Source organism: Lycium ferocissimum, chromosome 8 (genome assembly GCF_029784015.1).
Source record: "Lycium ferocissimum isolate CSIRO_LF1 chromosome 8, AGI_CSIRO_Lferr_CH_V1, whole genome shotgun sequence".
In the NCBI taxonomy this organism is placed as follows: domain Eukaryota; kingdom Viridiplantae; phylum Streptophyta; class Magnoliopsida; order Solanales; family Solanaceae; genus Lycium; species Lycium ferocissimum.
In genome coordinates, this window is record NC_081349.1 from 61,605,237 (window position 1) to 61,624,228 (window position 18,992).

At 34.3% G+C, this 18,992-nt stretch overlaps 1 protein-coding gene across 2 annotated transcripts; it reads left to right on the forward strand.

Annotated features, from left to right (window-relative positions):
* The first annotated feature begins 719 nt into the window (after window positions 1-719).
* LOC132068801 (auxin response factor 19-like) lies at window positions 720-7,989 on the forward strand. Of its 2 annotated transcripts, none has more exons than XM_059462529.1 (13): window positions 720-1,191; window positions 2,434-2,546; window positions 2,839-2,937; window positions 3,034-3,090; window positions 3,248-3,403; window positions 3,490-3,574; window positions 3,675-3,765; window positions 3,949-4,113; window positions 4,217-4,415; window positions 4,499-4,637; window positions 5,149-6,965; window positions 7,048-7,238; window positions 7,353-7,989. In XM_059462529.1, the coding sequence occupies exons 1-13, from the start codon at window positions 1,134-1,136 to the stop codon at window positions 7,486-7,488; spliced, it is 3,306 nt and encodes a 1,101-aa protein (XP_059318512.1). In that variant the 5' UTR covers window positions 720-1,133; the 3' UTR covers window positions 7,489-7,989. The 2 variants fall into 2 exon arrangements, with proteins under 2 accessions (XP_059318512.1, XP_059318513.1); XM_059462530.1 differs by having other exon boundaries at window positions 2,437-2,546.
* The last annotated feature ends 11,003 nt before the right edge of the window (window positions 7,990-18,992 follow it).

Consider the following 18,992-nt stretch of genomic DNA (forward strand, 5'->3'; position numbering starts at 1 on the left):
AAGTAAAAAAAGAAAGAGAAATAAAGTACAAGTTGGCCATTCTTTCACCTCAATGGTCAAACTCTGTGTGGAGCCACCTTTAATAAACATGAGATAGAGATAAAGCGGTCAGAGAGAAAGAGACAATAAAAAACACATCCACATATAATTGATGAGTACAGTAATACAAGAAATACATAAACAAAAGACATGGAAAGAAAGCAAGTTAAAGAAAAGCTCAGCTTTCCATCATAAAATTTATAAGCCAGAATGACTTTAGCTTACTGTTATTATTTGTCTTAAAAATAAATATTTAAAAATATTTTTTTATTTCATTCAAATACTACAAAAGTATTTAAAAGCTATTTTGACTTGAAAACACCTAAAATAAGCAAATCCAAATAGGCTGTTAGTTTTACTAGGTACGAAATTTAAAAATAAAGTGATATTATTTAATCTTATGATTCTAAATTAAAGATGTATATAATATATTAAAATATTTTTTGAACCTTATAGTAATAAAATTGACAAATAAAATGTTTAAATTATCAATTTACTAATCATAAAAAAAAAACATTCTTTTCTGGAACGTACTAAAAAGAAAGTAAGACACAACTGGAAATATAATTGATGAGTACAGTAGTAGAAGGAGTATATAAACAAAGACATGAAAGAAAGTAGAAAACAGGCTTGCTTTGTATGACAAAAAGAGTAAAAAAAAAAAAAAAAAAAAATATACATAATATACAGACATAGAGAGAGAATTCTAAAAAGGTTTGTTAGGTGAAAGAGGAAAAGAAAAGAAAAGAAAGTAGCAGCATAATAATATAGAGTTTTTCAAGAAAGAAGACATTGTGTCTAGTAGATGTAGTGTAAAAAAGGAGGCAATATATAAAAGTAAAATTGCAGCATTTTGTGTCTCTGTAATACTCAACATACTTTCCTTTTTCCAAAGCTTCTTTGTCCCCCCACACAACTTTTTTTTTTTCTTCGTTTCTTCCACATTTTCCGGTGACTTTTTTTCGCCGGAATATTAGTCTTCCGGTTACCGGAATATCAAGAAACCTGTTTACTTCATTTCTGAGTTCAAGGATGTAAAGTTTCTATTTGATCCATTATTGAGTTTAAATTTGTCCTAGCTTGAATAAGAGAAAATGAAGATGCCTGGAAATGGTGCTCAGGTTGGTGGTGGCAATGCTAATCCCACTGAAGGTCAGTTTTCTTTTTCTTATATGCATAGGAAAAAGCAGAATCACTAAGATGAGCTTCTTTTTTTTTTTGGTTCTTGGTGTTTGAATTAGTTCATAATATTAGGAGGTCTTAAATGGAACAGACACAACTGTTTGTGAAAAAATATAATGACAAGTAGCATAAGAAAATCTGTAGTATACTAGGACTTTGTTAAACCCTGAAGGTCTACGAGTATTTCTTTAAGAATGGTGTCACATGAAAGCCTTTCTTCTTCGATTATATTTACCTATTTTTCTAACACTTGAGTTTTAGTATTCATTTAAGGATTTTCAATTCTTTCATTCTAATAGATTTTTTCCGGGAAAATATGATTTGCCTTTCTGTTTTATTCTTACTTCTCCTATCTTTTTTTACTCCAATGACAAGAAAGCTATGAGAAAATGTTTTACACGTGGGGTTGAGGTACTAGTCCAATTAGAGATTTTTTTTTTTCATTGGATTTTCCAGGAAAATGTTATACTAAAAAAGGAGAGAAAAAAATTGGCCTTTTTACAGCTTTTCAATCTAGCAAGAGTAGGAAAGCTCTCTTTTTTCGTTGTTTTGTGATGGTGAGGTGGGGGATTTGGTGTAATTTTTAAGGTTCAAGTTGTATTTGCCAGCAAGACAAGCCTTATTTTTTGGTTCTTGATTTTTATTCTTTTTAAGGATTTTTTTGTTGTTCTACATTCTAATAGATTTTTTTCCAGGAAAATATGATTTGCTTTTCTGTTTTATTGTCATTTCTCCTATCTTTTTTCCACCAATGACAATTAAGTTATACACCTTACTAATTGTCCCTCCATGTGAAAATGTTTACACGTGATGTTGAGGTACTAGTAATTGGAGATTTGTCGTAAGTGGATTTTCCAGGAAAATATGATACTAAAAGAGGAGAGGAAAAAATTGGCCTTTTCACTGCTTTTCAATCTAGCAAGAATGAGAAAAAGGATCTCTTTCTTCAACCCTTTTTCTCCTGTTCATGTTGTATATACTGACAAGATCTTTTACACTATCAGATTAAGTAAAAATTAATTACACTTTATGTTGATAGTAAGTGTGAATTGGTAAATTACCAATACCAGCTACAACATGTTAAACTATATTGAGTTGAAGTAAATTTATATTGTCGGTGTATGTAATATAAATCCTTGATTTTCTTGAAAACAAAGGCTATATTATAACTAATGAACTGCTGTGAATTGACTGGTGGGGGGTTTCTGTTAGCAGAGAAGAAGAGCATAAATCCAGAGCTATGGCAAGCTTGCGCTGGGCCTCTGGTGAACTTGCCGGTTGCTGGGACCCACGTTGTCTACTTCCCTCAAGGCCACAGTGAACAGGTCTTTCATTTAGCTTTTTTTACCTTCTTGTTTACAGGTTGTGTGTAGTTGTTGTATATACAACTTTTTGTGGCTGTTTGCTAACATGAACCAGTATGATGCACCTGCTTAATAATTCACCTTATTATGTTATATTGCTGGCTTGCTGCAGGATATAGCTTAATCTGTTTTGTCCACGTAGTTAGCTAGTGCAACATTGGTTATACGCTTATCACTATAAAGATTCGTTCTCAACCCATAAAAGCCAACTCTCCTGATTATTCATTGTTTACTAATGCATTTATTTTTTCAGGTTGCAGCGTCTATCAAGAAAGATGTGGAAGCCCAAATTCCAAACTATCCAAACCTTCCGTCAAAGTTAATTTGTCTTCTGCACAATGTCACCCTCCATGTATGTGAAGTTCAGAACTGACTTGCCTTAATAAAATCTGCTCCATGTTTATGTACATGCTGTTTTACGAAAATGATTGTCTTTTTTGTTATTTAGGCTGATCCCGAAACAGATGAAGTATATGCCCAAATGACACTACAACCAGTTCCTTCGGTTTGGCTCTTTATATCTTCAATAGTCCTTTTCTCTTCTTGGTTTCATTTTGGTGTTTCTTCTCTCCTTTTTCGGGGGATGAGCGTGACTCTCTGTCAGGTATAACCCGTTCTAATTGAATTTATAACTCATTCAGCGTGAACCTTTTTGCATGCAGTTTGACAAGGAGGCATTATTGAGGTCAGATTTGTCTATGAAAGCAAATAAACCACAGCCAGAATTTTTTTGCAAAACCTTGACGGCAAGTGATACAAGCACTCATGGAGGTTTCTCTGTGCCTCGGCGTGCAGCTGAGAAAATATTCCCTCCTCTGGTAAGTGTCTTGTAAAATTTTCCATTTAGTGTTTCTAGTTGTTGTTTCTATAACTTATGTGTGACACACTGCTTGTTTTTAATCAGGATTACACGCTGCAACCACCTGCTCAAGAACTTGTGGCTAGAGACTTGCATGATAACATATGGACCTTTCGACATGTTTATCGAGGTAGGTTTATTTGACAGTTATATGTAGGTTCATGAGCTCGAGCACAACTGAATGAGAATCATGAATCTTTCCGGTTCCTGACCTATCTCTCACCATTCAGGGCAACCCAAACGACACTTGCTAACAACAGGGTGGAGCCTAGTCGTGAGTGGAAAAAGGCTTTTTGCAGGTGACTCGGTCTTGTTTATTAGGTATGACAATTGCAATGGTAGTCCAAATTATAATCCATAGACTAACGGAAAGCTAAGTACATTCCATGGAGAAACATAAAGAGTGTTTAGGCTTCAGAAAAACTTACTCTTTTGTTCGATTCTCTTCTTTGGTCGGTCTTTTCTTTTCAATCTTACTTGGTACTCTTTAATCTTTGTCAATAGGGATGAGAAGCACCAGTTTCAACTAGGAATTAGAAAGGCAAACAGGCAGCCTACCAACTTATCGTCATCAGTGTTGTCAAGTGATAGCATGCATATCGGTATCCTAGCAGCAGCAGCACATGCAGCTGCAAACAACAGTCCTTTCACCGTGTTTTATAACCCAAGGTCAGTGGACTTTTTTTTGTTTAGGTCTATGCATCAATGACCTAAAGAGCTACGAATCTTTCCTTCCTTAATGATATTGATAATTTCTGCCTATTATGAACAGGGCTGGTCCTTCTGAATTCGTAATTCCTTTAGCAAAGTACTACAAAGCAAATTATAGCAGTCAAGTATCTCTTGGCATGCGGTTTCGAATGATGTTTGAGACAGAAGAATCGGGAACTAGAAGGTATATGGGCACAATTACTGGCATTAGTGATCTAGATCCAGTGAGGTGGAAGAACTCTCAGTGGCGGAATTTGCAGGTTGAAAAAGTGGAGTGGCCGCTCTCTAATTTTCTCTTTGCTTCTGGAATTTATTCAACTGACGCGTTCACAATCTTGATTAGGTTGGTTGGGATGAATCAACTGCTGGGGAGAGGATCAACCGAGTCTCTATTTGGGAGATTGAACCGATAACAGCACCCTTTTTGATCTGTTCCAGTCCATTCTTCAACTCCAAGCGTCCAAGGCAACCTGGAATGCCAGGTAGTTGCACAATTTATTCTTTTTTGTCAGAATTCCATTTTAAATAAAGTCGATGTGGAGCAGTTAGACTTTGCCTCTTGTTTCCTGGCATATGCGGACTTCTTTTTATGAAGGTTTCCCCTTAGAAAGTTTCATCAGAGTGTTGTTACCACTTACAAGAAGGTGGACCTACCAAAGAGTGAGTAGATGATATTGGTAGAGAATAAGATTTAAAATTTAAAGGAATGGAGAACCTTTTTAAGTAATAAAAGGAAAAAAGAATAATCTATACTGAAAAGAAGACTATAGGTAAACGTAAACGAGATTATCCTTTCATAGCCTGTCTTTGAACTCCAAGTTACCTTTGTTGTGGTATTTGAATAGTGAAGTTTCTGATAAGCCAATGTTGACGTAATGACTTGTAATATGAAAGATACATATGCTTTGGATGCTTTCAACTCAAAAATCATTGGCATCTGTAAAGTGCTAACTTCTAAAATCTCACTCAGTAGAAAATTACTACTTCTTGCAGATAGTGATTATTCTGACCTTGATGGCATGTTCAAGAGGACGATGCCATGGCTTGGTGATGATTTTGGCATGACGGATCCTCAAGGTCTGCCCGGTCTTAGTTTAGTCCAGTGGATGAACATGCAAAAAAACCCTTCTCTGGCTAACCCGATGCTCCCCAACTATTTGAACTCCCTATCCGGTTCTGCTCTACAAAACCTTGCTGGAGCAGACCTATCACGCCAGCTAGGTTTGGCAGCACCACAGTTTCAGCAGCAGCAGCACAACTTGCAGTTTAATACCCATAGGCCAAACCAACAGGGCCAACAGCTCGACCAGCTCCAGAAGTTACAAGCAGCAACACTGAACCCATTAGACTCCATTATGCAATCGCAACAACAGTTATCTGATGTCAGTCAGCAACCGAGACAAAATCCAACTAATCAATCACTGCCTACCACTCAAGTTCATGCACAACATCTGCAAGCTCAGAATCTTGTGCAATCTCAGAATGTTCTTCCTCCGCAGCAATCAATTCAAAACCAGCTGCAGAGAAACCAACAACAACAGATTCCGAGTCAAACTCAGCAGCAAAGTTTCGTGCCATCCCAGCCCTCAGATCAAGTTAACCAACAGCAACATTTCTCTGATAATAACCAAGCACAGTTTCAGCTTCTACAGAAACTGCATCAACAAAAATCACTTCTAGCACAACAAGCTTCATTACAACAACCTTCGCAACTTGGGCCAATCCAGGATCAGCAGAAGCAGCTCTTGGATGTATCACAGAACTTTTCCAGGTCAGTTGCGACAAGCCAAATGTTGGATGCGTCTCAAACCATGTCCACTTCACTTCCTCACTCGCAAGTTGTTCCGCAGCAAATGACAAGAATAAATAGCCAGTCTAATCTTCGGTTTGCCCAGCCAACTCAGCAACCGAAACTTCAGCAACAGCAGCAGCAGCAGCAGCAATCTGGAAACCTATCAGACCTATCTGGATCAGTTAGCTACTCTCAACCCCGGGCAACTTATCAGCTTTCCACAAATGGAAGTAGTTTAACAGGAACTGCAGGCGGAGGGCAGTCTGTGGTAATTGATGATGTCCCATCATGGTGCACCTCGGTATCCACTAACAACTGTCAAAATGTAGTTCAGCCAAATATGAATGGTCGAATCCATGGAAGCACAGGTGCACGAGATGAAACAACCCACTGTTCTGGGCCCCTTTTAAATTCAAGCGGGTTAGAAGTTATGTCTGCTAATAACAACCTGGTTAAAGAGTTGCAGCAAAAATCTGATGTTAAACCTTCAGTAAATATCTCCAAGAACCAGAACCATGGATTTTTGGCACCTCAAACTCTTAACACTTCAGGACTCCAATTTGATTATTTGGATAGTTCATCTTCAGCAACTTCGGCTTGCCTTTCCCAAAATGATGTTCAGTTGCAGCAGAATACAGACCCATTATCTTGTAGTTCTCAGCCATTGATATTCAGAGATAGTCCAGATGGAGAAGTTCAGGGTGACCCGAGAAACAATGTAGCTTTTGGAGCAAATATGGAAAATCAGTTAGGACTTCCTATGATGCCTGATAATCCTTTGATCACAAAGAGCTCAGTGGGATCAAGGAAGGATTTCTCAGAAAATCTCTCATCAGGAGGAGGCTTGCTCTCCAGCTATGAGAACCCTAAGGAAGCACAGCCTGAACTCTTGGCCTCAATGGCTAATGAGTATATGACCTTTAATTCAATTGATTCTACTATCAATGATGGTAACTTCATGGATAGAGGTGGCTGGGAGCCACCGCCTCAACTGCCTCGTTTGCGAACATATACCAAGGTTGGTAGCCTCATAAAGTGGTTTAATTGTCTCTCGTTGTTTCTTATAGAGTTACAACTTTTTTGCATCTTTTCTCTCAAAGGTGTACAAGCGTGGTGCGGTGGGAAGATCAATTGATATCGCACGCTACTCAGGCTATGAGGAACTTAAACTGGATTTGGCTCGTAGGTTTGGTATAGAGGGACAACTGGAGGACAGACAAAGAATAGGATGGAAGCTTGTGTATGTTGATCACGAGAAAGATGTTCTCCTGGTTGGGGATGACCCTTGGGAGTAAGTCCATAAACTATATATGCTTCTGTCAAAATTTCTGTATTTGCATTCTCTATACAAGAAGTATCTGTACTCTGACTTACATCTGCTATACTGTCATATGATGTCTTGCAGGGAATTTGTGAGCTGTGTCCGCTGCATCAAGATTCTTTCTCCACAGGAAGTTCAACAAATGAGCTTGGATGGAGATTTTGGAGGTAGCGTCCTTCAAAACCAAGATTGTAGCAGTTCAGACGCTGGAGATGTGTAATTATAGCTGGCTAAAGTTGTTAACAATTCTTTTGGAGCTGGAAACTTACACAAATATAGCTTCTAGGAAATTTGTTGCTCAAGCATGGTGGAAAGTTGTGCCACCAAAGTTTTTCCTTCTTGTATACACCACAGTACAGTATGCGAGCCAGCTCTTCGTGGGATCTTGGTATATTTAATGATCCCTTGATGTAAACAGAGCTGATATTGCATGGTCCAGTCTAGGTTGGGAGCTGATATTGCGAAGGTTAATCTGCTCTAGCATAGTTATTAAGGCAATAGAAGTATGGTGATTGCCGCGAAACTAATCAGAATTTCTCTTGTTCCTTTGATAGTTCCACAAGGTTTGATATATCAGAGTGTATAGTTGTGTAAATATACTCTTTTCTGTAAGAGAAAATGGTTTAAGAGTAAGAGAGATATTTTATTGCTTTTGATTGTTGTACAACATGAATAGGACGATATTTTAAGCCCCTTTTTATATGAGAAGTTTTTTCAGTAAGCTTTCCCCTGAGCTCGATAGAATAGGACGCTTGGATTACTGAATGAACATCCACAATTCAATGTATGCATATTTTTCCCTTTGAGTGTCCATTAATAAATAACTGTCTCGCTATCCTAGGAGGAAAAACTCAAGACTCAGTGACACAAATCCTAATTAAAAAAAAGTACACATTAAAGAAAATAGAATACATATGTCAGATAATGGGTTACTAGTTGCCTCATTGAGAAATTTTACCAGGAAAAATGTTGGGGATGGAGATGATTATCTACATAATAATAAAGTGAGAAAATTACTTGTTTGACACGTTAAAGTAATTGATTACTCTGTCACAAAATTATTTTTGTTGCAAGTAAAGAACGTTAACGAACATAATTGTCGGTACTTAAGTGTTTTGATTGCATAACAAAAATAAGCTGACACTTCAACAGATACAAAAAATAACCTTAGGCCTAACACAATTCCTCCGCCAATGTGGGACAATTAACACTCCCCCGCACACCTAGAACTGGACATTTCGACGTGGAGAACATATACGGAGTAAATCTAAAATATGAATGAGCTTTTAGCTCGACACCGTGATAAAATAGATAAAATAGACTAACTAAACCCCTAAAACTAGCTCACATGGTGAAAAGTGCTGAAGATCATATAAGGAAATAATAGCTCATTTCCTCCAACAATGTGGGACGTTTGACACCAGATGAAGTCATTTTCTTAGCAATTGCAAATATAAAGGGTATTATTATGTAATCTGCTCTAGTAGGAGGTATTAAGGTTATAGAAGTATAGTGCTTGCTGCAAGAAAATTAAGTCAAAATCCTCTTGTTTCCTTAATGTAATTCCACAAGGCTTGATATTTCAGAGTGTATAGTTCTGTAAATATACTTTCTCCTTCAGTATTTTGTTCCAAATTATCAAGTAAATTTCAAAAAGTTGTGCTATGTCATGTTACCCAGTCAACATAGTACGTCATGTCCTATTATTAGGTAGGCTGGTCCTAAAGCGTCCTAATATTAAATCCGATCGACTATTTGTGTAAAGATCCCTAGATAAAATTCAGAGATTTGAGTTGGGTAGTTGATTCTTTTTCGGTTTATTTCTTCATCAAACTTATAAGACGTGAACTGATTTGCTCCGTAGAAATGCACTATACCCAACAATGATATAACGCATCAGTTGCAACACTATATTAAGTAGTCTCGTCTGGTTTAGAGAGAAGGTATGCAGATGTTAATAATGCAGGAATTGTAACGTAAGGATTGATAATGCAGGGATTGAAACACAAGATTGCAATGCAGGGATTGATAATGTATGTTATAAAATTGGGATTAAACTATGTGTTTTTGTTTACTTCTACAAAAAAAAATGTTTAATACATGAGGTTATTATGACCATTATAGTTGTTTTAATTCATGTATTACTAATTCTCGCACTTTTATTTCACTTTCTACCCGGCATACAATAATATATTAGTTCTTGCATAACTTGTGCATATATTAGTTGTGCGGGCAATAAAATGCCAATGAAACAATGTAATGTATAATGTTAAATTTTATAAAAGTTTCAAAAATAACCAAACATTATATAACTAATTAATATGGAGTTTATACAAGTTTTCTAACATCTTAGTAATGCAACCAAACGAGTAAGGGTCATTTGATTTAAAAAAACAAATTATGCTAAGATTATTATATCCGATTAATAATGACTTTTATCGGGCATATGATATATAGTGGTTAATTTAAACTTGTGTTTGGTTTAAAACCATATAAGGGTTTGGAAAAGAGTTTGGAACACGGGCAATTCGCAGAATTGCCCTTCGTTTGGGGTGGTCTTTAAATTTTGCCCTTCATTTGAAATCTTTAAATTTTTTGGCTAAAAAACCCGTAGGTTCCGAATTTCGAACCCACGCGGTCAAAATTTTAAAAAAAAAATTCACAAGGCAAGTTTAAATTTCGCTATGCCTGACGGCGTACAACGTGAAGGAATTCACCAAAGTTATCTGGGACCCCGCATACTTATGCCTTAAAGGCGATTTAGGCATAAGTATGCGGGTCGGCGTAACTTTGATAATTCATTCAAAAGTTTATCTTGGATCCGGCATAAAAGTTTGCCCGTTAAAGTATGCACCCAAGATATAACTTTGTGAAGGAATTACAAAGTTATGCAGGACCGACCGTATACTTATGCCTTATAAACGGACTTGGCATAAGTATGCGGGGTCCGGCATAACTTTGATAATTCCTTCACAAAGTTATCGCTGAGTCCGGCATAAAAGTTTGCCCGTTAAAGTATACCCCCACCGCGTAACTTTGTGAAGGAATTATCAAAGTTATCACGGACCGGCAAGATACTTATGCCAAAATCGCCCAAGGCATGAGTATCATGAAGTCCGGTATAAAATGTGTAATTCCTTAACAAAAGTATCTTGCGGGTCCGGCATACATGCGACCCAAACCTTGTCTTGCGATTTTTTTTTAATTTATCTTGAGCGGGGGGTTCGAACTTCGAACCTCGTTATTTAAGCGAAAGCTCAAAGTTGCAATGCGAAGGGCAAAAATTAAAGACCCGACGATATGAGGCGTAATTTAAAGACCACAAATATGAGGGGTAAAATTTAAAGACCACCCCAAAAGAAGGGCACTCCGCGCAAAAAAATGTTGGAACACCAACAAGGATAGTTTTGGCCTTTTAAATGTTTTAATAATCATGATATTGTTATACCACATTGATCCTGGTACAAAATAATACATCAATTTGTGTATTAAATTGTACCAAGAGTAATTATACATGATCCAAAAGACAAACCAAACATCGGATAAAACAATATCTAATCTTATATAAACATCTTCTATCTATATATAGAGAAGAAGCAACCTGATATTAGTATGACAAGTGTCATCACCCTAGAAAAATTATTTTAAAATTGAAAATTAAAACTCCCAATATCAGAAAATCAGAAAATTTTAAATATATATATAAAAAAAAAAAAAAAAAAAAAGCACTGCCAAAGTGGTTACAACTTCTCACTATTTTAGCCTCATTGTAAAAGTTTAAGTTTCCATGCCCATTTTTTCTTCTACTCCGTTCTTCATTATTCCTTAATTAATAAACGAGTAAAAAATTATGTAAAATCAGGTCTTCAGTGTTGTTAAGCAACTGCAACTATCGGTGCCAGGTTTGTTACTCTAATTTATCGTGTTATAACTTTGTTTTCATGTTAATTAGCTTTTGAAAGTGGTATTTAAAAATACATATATTTTCTTATATTGCTTTCGATTTTTCCTTTACCGAGTTAATGCCTTTGGTTATAAAGAAAAGAAGATTCATTTTTTCTAAAATAAGTTTTTTTTGCATTTTGTTGCCTATTTTATTTACTATTAATTTTGATTGTTGTATTGTTGTACTAACTATGTATAATCTTCTTACGAGAATAAGAATTGTGGTGAGATGAATTCCTCGCCAATCGAAATTTTCGATGCAGTCCTGAACATGAAAAAATCTTTTCAGACAGAGAGGAAATGCAAATTGGTTATACTTTGCTTGATGATAATGCAGTGTCAAAACTTTTAATATTACGTGGGATGTTGAATATTCTGAATGGAATAAAAGATTTTACTCTAAATTCTGATCGGTATGAAAAGTTATCTACAATTGCAGTTTTGGTGTTTCAATATACACATATCGAAATCCATATCTATATTTATATTTATTATTCTTACATTTTGTATTCAGTGTATTTTTAAAGGATGAAGATTTTCTTTTGAATTTTAAATGATTTGAATTACAATCTTTATCAATTCGACTTTTTTCCATTTGAATTGGAAGATTAATTTTTTTTTAAAATATTGAATGGTGTTAGTTATTTTGCTGAATGGAATCAACATTCTGTGAAAGGTCAATTGATTTAACGTCCCTTACCCCAACTTCCCCACCACATGCACGGTTTATATTTTTTAAAATCAGTAAAACACGTTTTTTGGCTCCTCGTTGTAGCAAATTCTTCTTTTTCAACTAAAAACACGTTTTCTGGTCCCCTTTTTTGTAGCAAATAAAACACAAATTTTGTCTCCCTTTTTTTTTTTTTAACTCTATTAAAATTATATTTATCCAAATCAATATCCTAAGCAGGTGAAGTTTTTGGATTTGACATTACATATAGCTGTTCTTCACAGTTAAAGTTTATGTGTTTAGATAATGTGATTAATATATGGATAGTTCGACATTTAAAGTTTATTGTTATCAAGACACAATCACTTTAAAAATATAATTAACTGCAAGTATATACATAGAAACATTATCTTGAAATTGATATCAAATGTTTTTCATGAGCAGGGCAGTGTAGAGATCCTGAATTAAGGATGAATTATTTTGCAAAGAAAAGTAAGTTTAGATGGTCTTATGCTTTTTTTTTGTTCAAATTTCAGTATTTAATGTGGATTAAATCAAGTTAAGCTCTTAAATTTTGAAGGTTCACGAGCAGTATGTGACTAAATTAAGGAGGAAGCTGCAGTTTTAGGAAAAAAGACAGTCTTCTCATCGGCGAGTAAGCATTTTGTAGCACCTCTAATCACTTAATTTCCTCTTCTATTGGACCGTAGTAGTTTCTTTCTCCCTTTTTTGTCCCGTTGAAGTTAATAATACACTTGGGAACTTTATTATTAAAGTATACATATATTTGGATAATACTCATTTGAATTTGAATTGAGAAAGGATTTTGAACTGGCACAAGAAAAGTTATATTACAAATAAACTCAGGTAACTGAAATTTTAACAGATAAAGTTGAAAATAAATGAAAGATTGATAATTAAAAAAAAAAATGGCAAGCAACAAAATAACCAATTGCAAAAAATTAAAATTTTCAAATAGGAAATTTAAATAATTGCTTATTGCATATATTACTAAACTAACAATTATTAAAAATATTCATAGGTTTTATGACAAAATAATTTAAAACACTTCTCTATCTATACTTTGAACAAATTTGGAATCACAATAATACATAACAGTTTTGGATCATAGGTAAAACACATACCGGGAAAACCTAACTAACATATTTAGAGAATGTTTGCAAAGGAGAATTAAAGAAAAAAAAATTGACTTCATTTAAAAGTTAAAATTATTATTAACAAATTTAAATAATAGAAATTCGAGAAATAGAATAACGGGTCTAAAAATAAAAATAAAAATTAAGAGTAAGAAAAATTATACTCCCTCTGTTTCAATTTATGTGAACCTATTTTCTTTTTAGTCATGTCAAAATGAATGATCTCTTTTATAATTTGAAACAAATTCGGCTTTATGAAATGATTTACGGTACACAAATATTCAAGACTTATTTTGAACCACAAGTTTTAAAAGTCTTCACTGTTTTTTAAATGTCGTGCCCAATTAAATGGGTTCAGATAAATTAAAACGGAGGCAATATTGATCTATGTTATAATAAATGGGAAATAATGAGCAATAATATAAGTCCAATGAAAAGCTAATAAAAAGTCAAAATAAGTCCTCTTTCGTACATGGAATTCACGTACAAAGTATCAGAAATAGAGGCTTATTTCAACAAAAGATATCAATTGTCAAGTAATTTTTTATAGTGATTGATGGAATTCTAGCATTATGTATCGTTTACTGCAAATGTTAAGGTAGTCTTACAGGTAAATATTCATCCGCATTCGATGTTTTACACTAAATCATACTAATTTACTATGATTAAGTTATAAACTAATGAAAAATGTGTGTACTTAATTAATGTTTAGTGATAAGAATGTATATGAAGACATATGTAACGTATTTAGTAGTTTGGTGTAAACATCTTACTAGCTTATAATTCATAAATTTTTTATTTTAAGGATACATAGCATGGGAAGCAAAATCACAGTTATAATTTAATTTTAAAAAGTCAAATTTGATGTGCCCAAACAAACAAGATAATAATTTTACATAACTAATTTCTTTTAGCAATAGCGTATCGCGCAAGTACGAATACTATTTCTTAAAAAAAAGTTGCTTTGCAGCCAATTACAATATTCAACAACACTTTTTGCTCTCTTTTTCTTTTACTTCATTATTATGTGAGTGCCAAAAATATATTTTTGTAATATTTTAGTTCTTTTTTGTTTAGATTTGCTTCTCTACTTATTTGATAGGCATATCTCATTAAAAAATAAATTTAAGAGTTGTTACGTTAAATTAGAAATTATTAATCATAAGATGCATGATTATTGATGGACACACGCGGTGGAGTGAATGATAGCTGGAAGTATGGAGAAGACCGTAAAGTCCAAAGGTTTCAAGTTAAGCAGGACTAAAACAGAGTACCTGAAGTGCAAGTTCAGTGATGTAACGCATCAGGCGGAGGTGGAAGTGAAGATCGGGGAACTAGTCATACCTAAGAGAGAGAGCTTCAAGTATATTTGGTCCATTGTTCAAGGAAACGGAGAAATTGACGATGATGTAGTACATCGTATTGGAGTAGCATGGGTGAAACGGCAGCTCGCCTCCAGGGTACCATGCAATAAGAATGTGTCGCCTAGGCTTAAAGGTAAATTTTACAGAGTAATGGTTAGACCAACATTGTTGTATGAGGAATAGTCTTGTCTAGTCAAGAACGCTCATGTTTAGAAGATGAAGGTAGCGAAAATGAGGATGCTCAGATGGATGTGTGGGCATACACTCAGAGATATGATTAGGAACAAAGTTATACGGGATAGGGTGGGAGTGCAATCAGTGGCAGACAAGATGCGTGAAGGGAGACTGAGATGGTTCAGTCACGTGAAGAGGAGGTGCGAGAGGTTAGCGGTAGCAGGAGTTAGGGGAGGTAGAGGTAGGCCGAAGAAGAATTGAGGGGAGGTGAGTAGACAGGGCATGGCACGGCTACAACTGACTGAGGACATGACCTTAGATAGGAAGATATGAAGGTTGAGGATTAGCATAAAAGGCTAGTAAGTAGTGGAGTGTTGTCTCACTCTGTGTGGGAGAGGGGGGTGTGGGGGGGAAGGGAGGGGACCTAGGGCTAACCTCCTCCTCTCCTCTTTTCCTTTTAGTAGTAGTATTCAGTTATCGCATAGTTTCCTATTTCTTCGATGCATATTACTATTTGTTGCTGGATTTGTTTTATGTCTTGCTATTTGGTGTCCCTTTTCTTACGATCCATACTTTTCTTTTTGGTAGGGTCTCGTCGAAACAGCTCTGCACAAAAATAGGGTAAGATCTTTGTATCATTTTTGTGAGTCACCTTGCCAGTTGATAAATAGGTGTAACTTATATGCATATCATTTTTTGTAATTTGATATTTGAAATAAACTTTTTAAAAATCTTGGTGAAAAACAAAATATAAACAAATTACTTTTTAAATGATTAGTAAAACACAAATTGTTTGCTCTGCCTAACCAAATTTCCAAATAAGTTGATTTGACAATTTGGCCACACAAGCTTGCAACATGGAATAACAATCCCAGAATTACTGACATTGGAATAAAACACCAAAATGACAAAGATGCTCTCATTTCTAATCTAATAAATCAAACATTTATCAATAAGAAGTTGTCGTCCCTCAACTATTTTCGGCGTAACGAGGTCTTAGTGGGCACCCCCTAGCCAGATTCAATCCCAAGGGTCAATCAAGCCTTTAGAACTGGTGAAAATAGCTGTTACGGCCTGAGTTACTGCTTTCAACTAGACTTTCTTAGCTTATCATACTTTCTCTCCTTCAGCAAGATCTTTGATTGATATGCTTCCTGTTACTACTATTCCGAATATTATAACCTCGCTATAACTTGTTCACCAACCAAACGATCCTTACTGTAATAGCCTTTCTTCCCCACTCATTGAAACCACTAACTTCATTCAATAAACCGATTTTGGATTTGATAAAAAGAATTAGACCTTTCCTTTATTGCTTCTTTCATCGACATGAATCATCGCTCCCTCATCTGGAGAGTAGACTCTTTTTTTGATCCGGAGGGGTAATATCAAGACAAGAGAATGTTTCAAGAGGTCAAGAATTAAATGAAGAATCCATTTGAAGATGCTAATTTCTGGATTGACAAGTTGGTCAGAACGATCGTGGACCAAATGGCGCGGTCGCAAGGGAGCAACTGCAGGCAAGAGCGCTATTGCGGATATATGTGCGCGGTTGCAAAAGACTCCTATGCTCAAGAGGACGATCGCGTGACACTAGGCGCGATTGTGAGGAAAGCGTCCTGGCCAGATTTGCAGTCTTCTATGGGCGTTTGGGCTATATATTTATAATAGTTGATAGCTACTATAAATATAACCTAGCCTTAGAGCGTTTGGCCATAAAAATTATTCATTTTTTTCCGAAATTTTTTTTCACTTTTTTACTTTTAGCGTTTGGCCATAAAAATTATTCACTTTTTTTCGGAGTTATATTTCGGAATACTAAAAACAAAAAAAAACTTATTTTTCAAAAATTTTCAACTTTTTTCACTTTTTTACAGTACATTTCACCAAAAACTACAATTTCAAAAATTATGGCCAAACACAACTCCAACTCCAACTTCAAAAATTCCAAAAAAAGTGAAAGTTTTTGGTATTTATGGCCAAACGGGCCCTTAGGATTCGTTTGGCCATAAGAATTATTCACTTTTTTCAAAAATTAGTGTTTCGCCATGAAAATTTGAAGTTGTATTTGAAATTTGAAAAACAAGAAAAACTTAAATTTTTTAAGTATTTCACTTTTTTCACAACCAAAACAAGTACATTTAAAAATAAAAATAAAAACTATTGGCAAAAACTATGGCCAAACACAACTCCAACTCTTACTTCAAAATTTCAAAAAAAGTGAAATTTTTTTGGTTTCTATGGCCAAACGCCTACTTAGTATGCGTTTGGCCACAAGATTTGGCAGCTTGATATCATATTTTGATTTCAGATCAGCGTTTGTTTACAAGCACAAATTTTCAACTTCAACTTCAAATCATGATTCCAACTTCTTGAAAATGTAAAACTTGGCTCATAAATTTTTATTTTATAAAAAAAGACCTATCATTTTATATTTTGTAAAAAAGACTTATGCTTGAAGCAAACAGATTGTCCATACCATGTGGAAGGATTATATTAAAGAATAGCTAGTTTTTACTATTATTGATTTTTTGAAAGTGGATCTTTGTATGTGTTTTTTGAAAATTTGTAATAGCATGTAATCGGGAGCATTTATTTATAAAAGGCATATTAGATGTGTAATTTATTAACGTAGCGCCTTAGGATATTCTGATACCGCGTTTATGAACTATGATTTGCTCATTTGGTAAGATTGTATAAGAGTTTAGAAAGTTTTGATATTTTTCACAAATTGCTGGATTTTCATGTTTATGAGAAAAAGCTCAACTTAAGAAATCTAAATCGCATATACAACAAATTTAAACTTCAAATAAATTTGATTTTAAATTACTGCTTTCAAATCATGATTTGAAATCATGTTCAAACGGGCCCTTAGGCCCTATTTATTAAGATTGAGACATCTGAATCTGAATGCGCATCTATATAATTAAAATGTTGTCTCTAAATCAAAACATTGAAGGATTAAGACCGTTTGTTTTTGACATCTAAATGTTCATAATTTGTTCATTTTTAAACACAATAAATACACAATCCATATATATATATATATATATATATATATATATATATATATATATATATATCAATTATTATTTGATTTTAAAAAAAACATTTATGTCTGTTAGTGATGATAGAGATGTTTTGTAGTGTTGGTGGAGATGATTTGGGGTTATAATGAGCCTATACCTCAAGGTACTCTGAAAACCAATCCAAAATTAACTTTGGCATTTAATATTAGCATTATGTCTGAGGGGATGATTATCTTTTCTTTTAATAATTTCTATGCATTCCTTTATTAAGAAAGGGCTAGTAAATAAAATTTTGAAAAGAGATGGACTTTCTTCTAGTGACCTGTACTAAAAATTTACGTAAATCAAGCAAAAGAAGCAACACATAATTTTTATTTGGCAACTTCATCTCATTTATTACCCCATACAAATCGCTTTAATATGTCTTGATTTTAATTGATTCTGATTCATCACCCATTCACTCATGACTCTCTTTTGCATCCTAATTCAATCCAATTTCTCAATTTAATCCATCTTTATTCATAATGACATTAACTAGTACACTACAATCCTCTCATACACACACAAACACACATACACGTACTAGTTGTTGTTTTTTATTTTTATAATAATGACATCTAAATAACTTGCCAGTTAAATTTGTCTGATATCGATTGATACTGTTCATTAAAATTTAAATAAATGAAGAAAAAAAAAACGCATACACCCATATTGTTCATGACTCCCTTTTGCATCCTACTTCAATCCATCTTATGCATAATGAAACAACGTAAGTAGTACGGTGAAATTCACCCATACACACACAAGCACACATACACATACTAATTGTTTTTTATAATGATGACGTCTGAACAGCTTGTCGGTTAATTTTGTCTAATGTCGATATTGTTCGTTAAAATTAAGAAAAATGAAAAACACACACACACACTATTCATGACTCCCATTGCATCTTACTTCAATCCAATTTCTCAATTTAACCCATCTTACTCATAATGAAACATGTAATTGGTACAGTAAAAGCCACTCATACACATACTATTTGTGAATGGCCTCTGAACAACTTGTTGGTCAATTTTATCTGATATCGGTTGATACTGTTTCTTAAAATTTAAATAAATGAAGGAAAAAAAAAAAACACATGTTGTTCATGACTCCCTTTTGCATTCTACTTCAATCCAATTTCTCGATTTAATCCATCTTACTCATAATGAAACCATGTAACTAGTACAATAAAATTCACCTATACACACACAAACACACATACACATGTTTTTTTTTTTTTTTTTTTTTTTATAATGACGACGTCTGAACAATTTGTCGGTTAATTTTGTCTGATACCGATTGATATTGTTCATTAAAATTTAAATAAATGAAAAAAACGTACA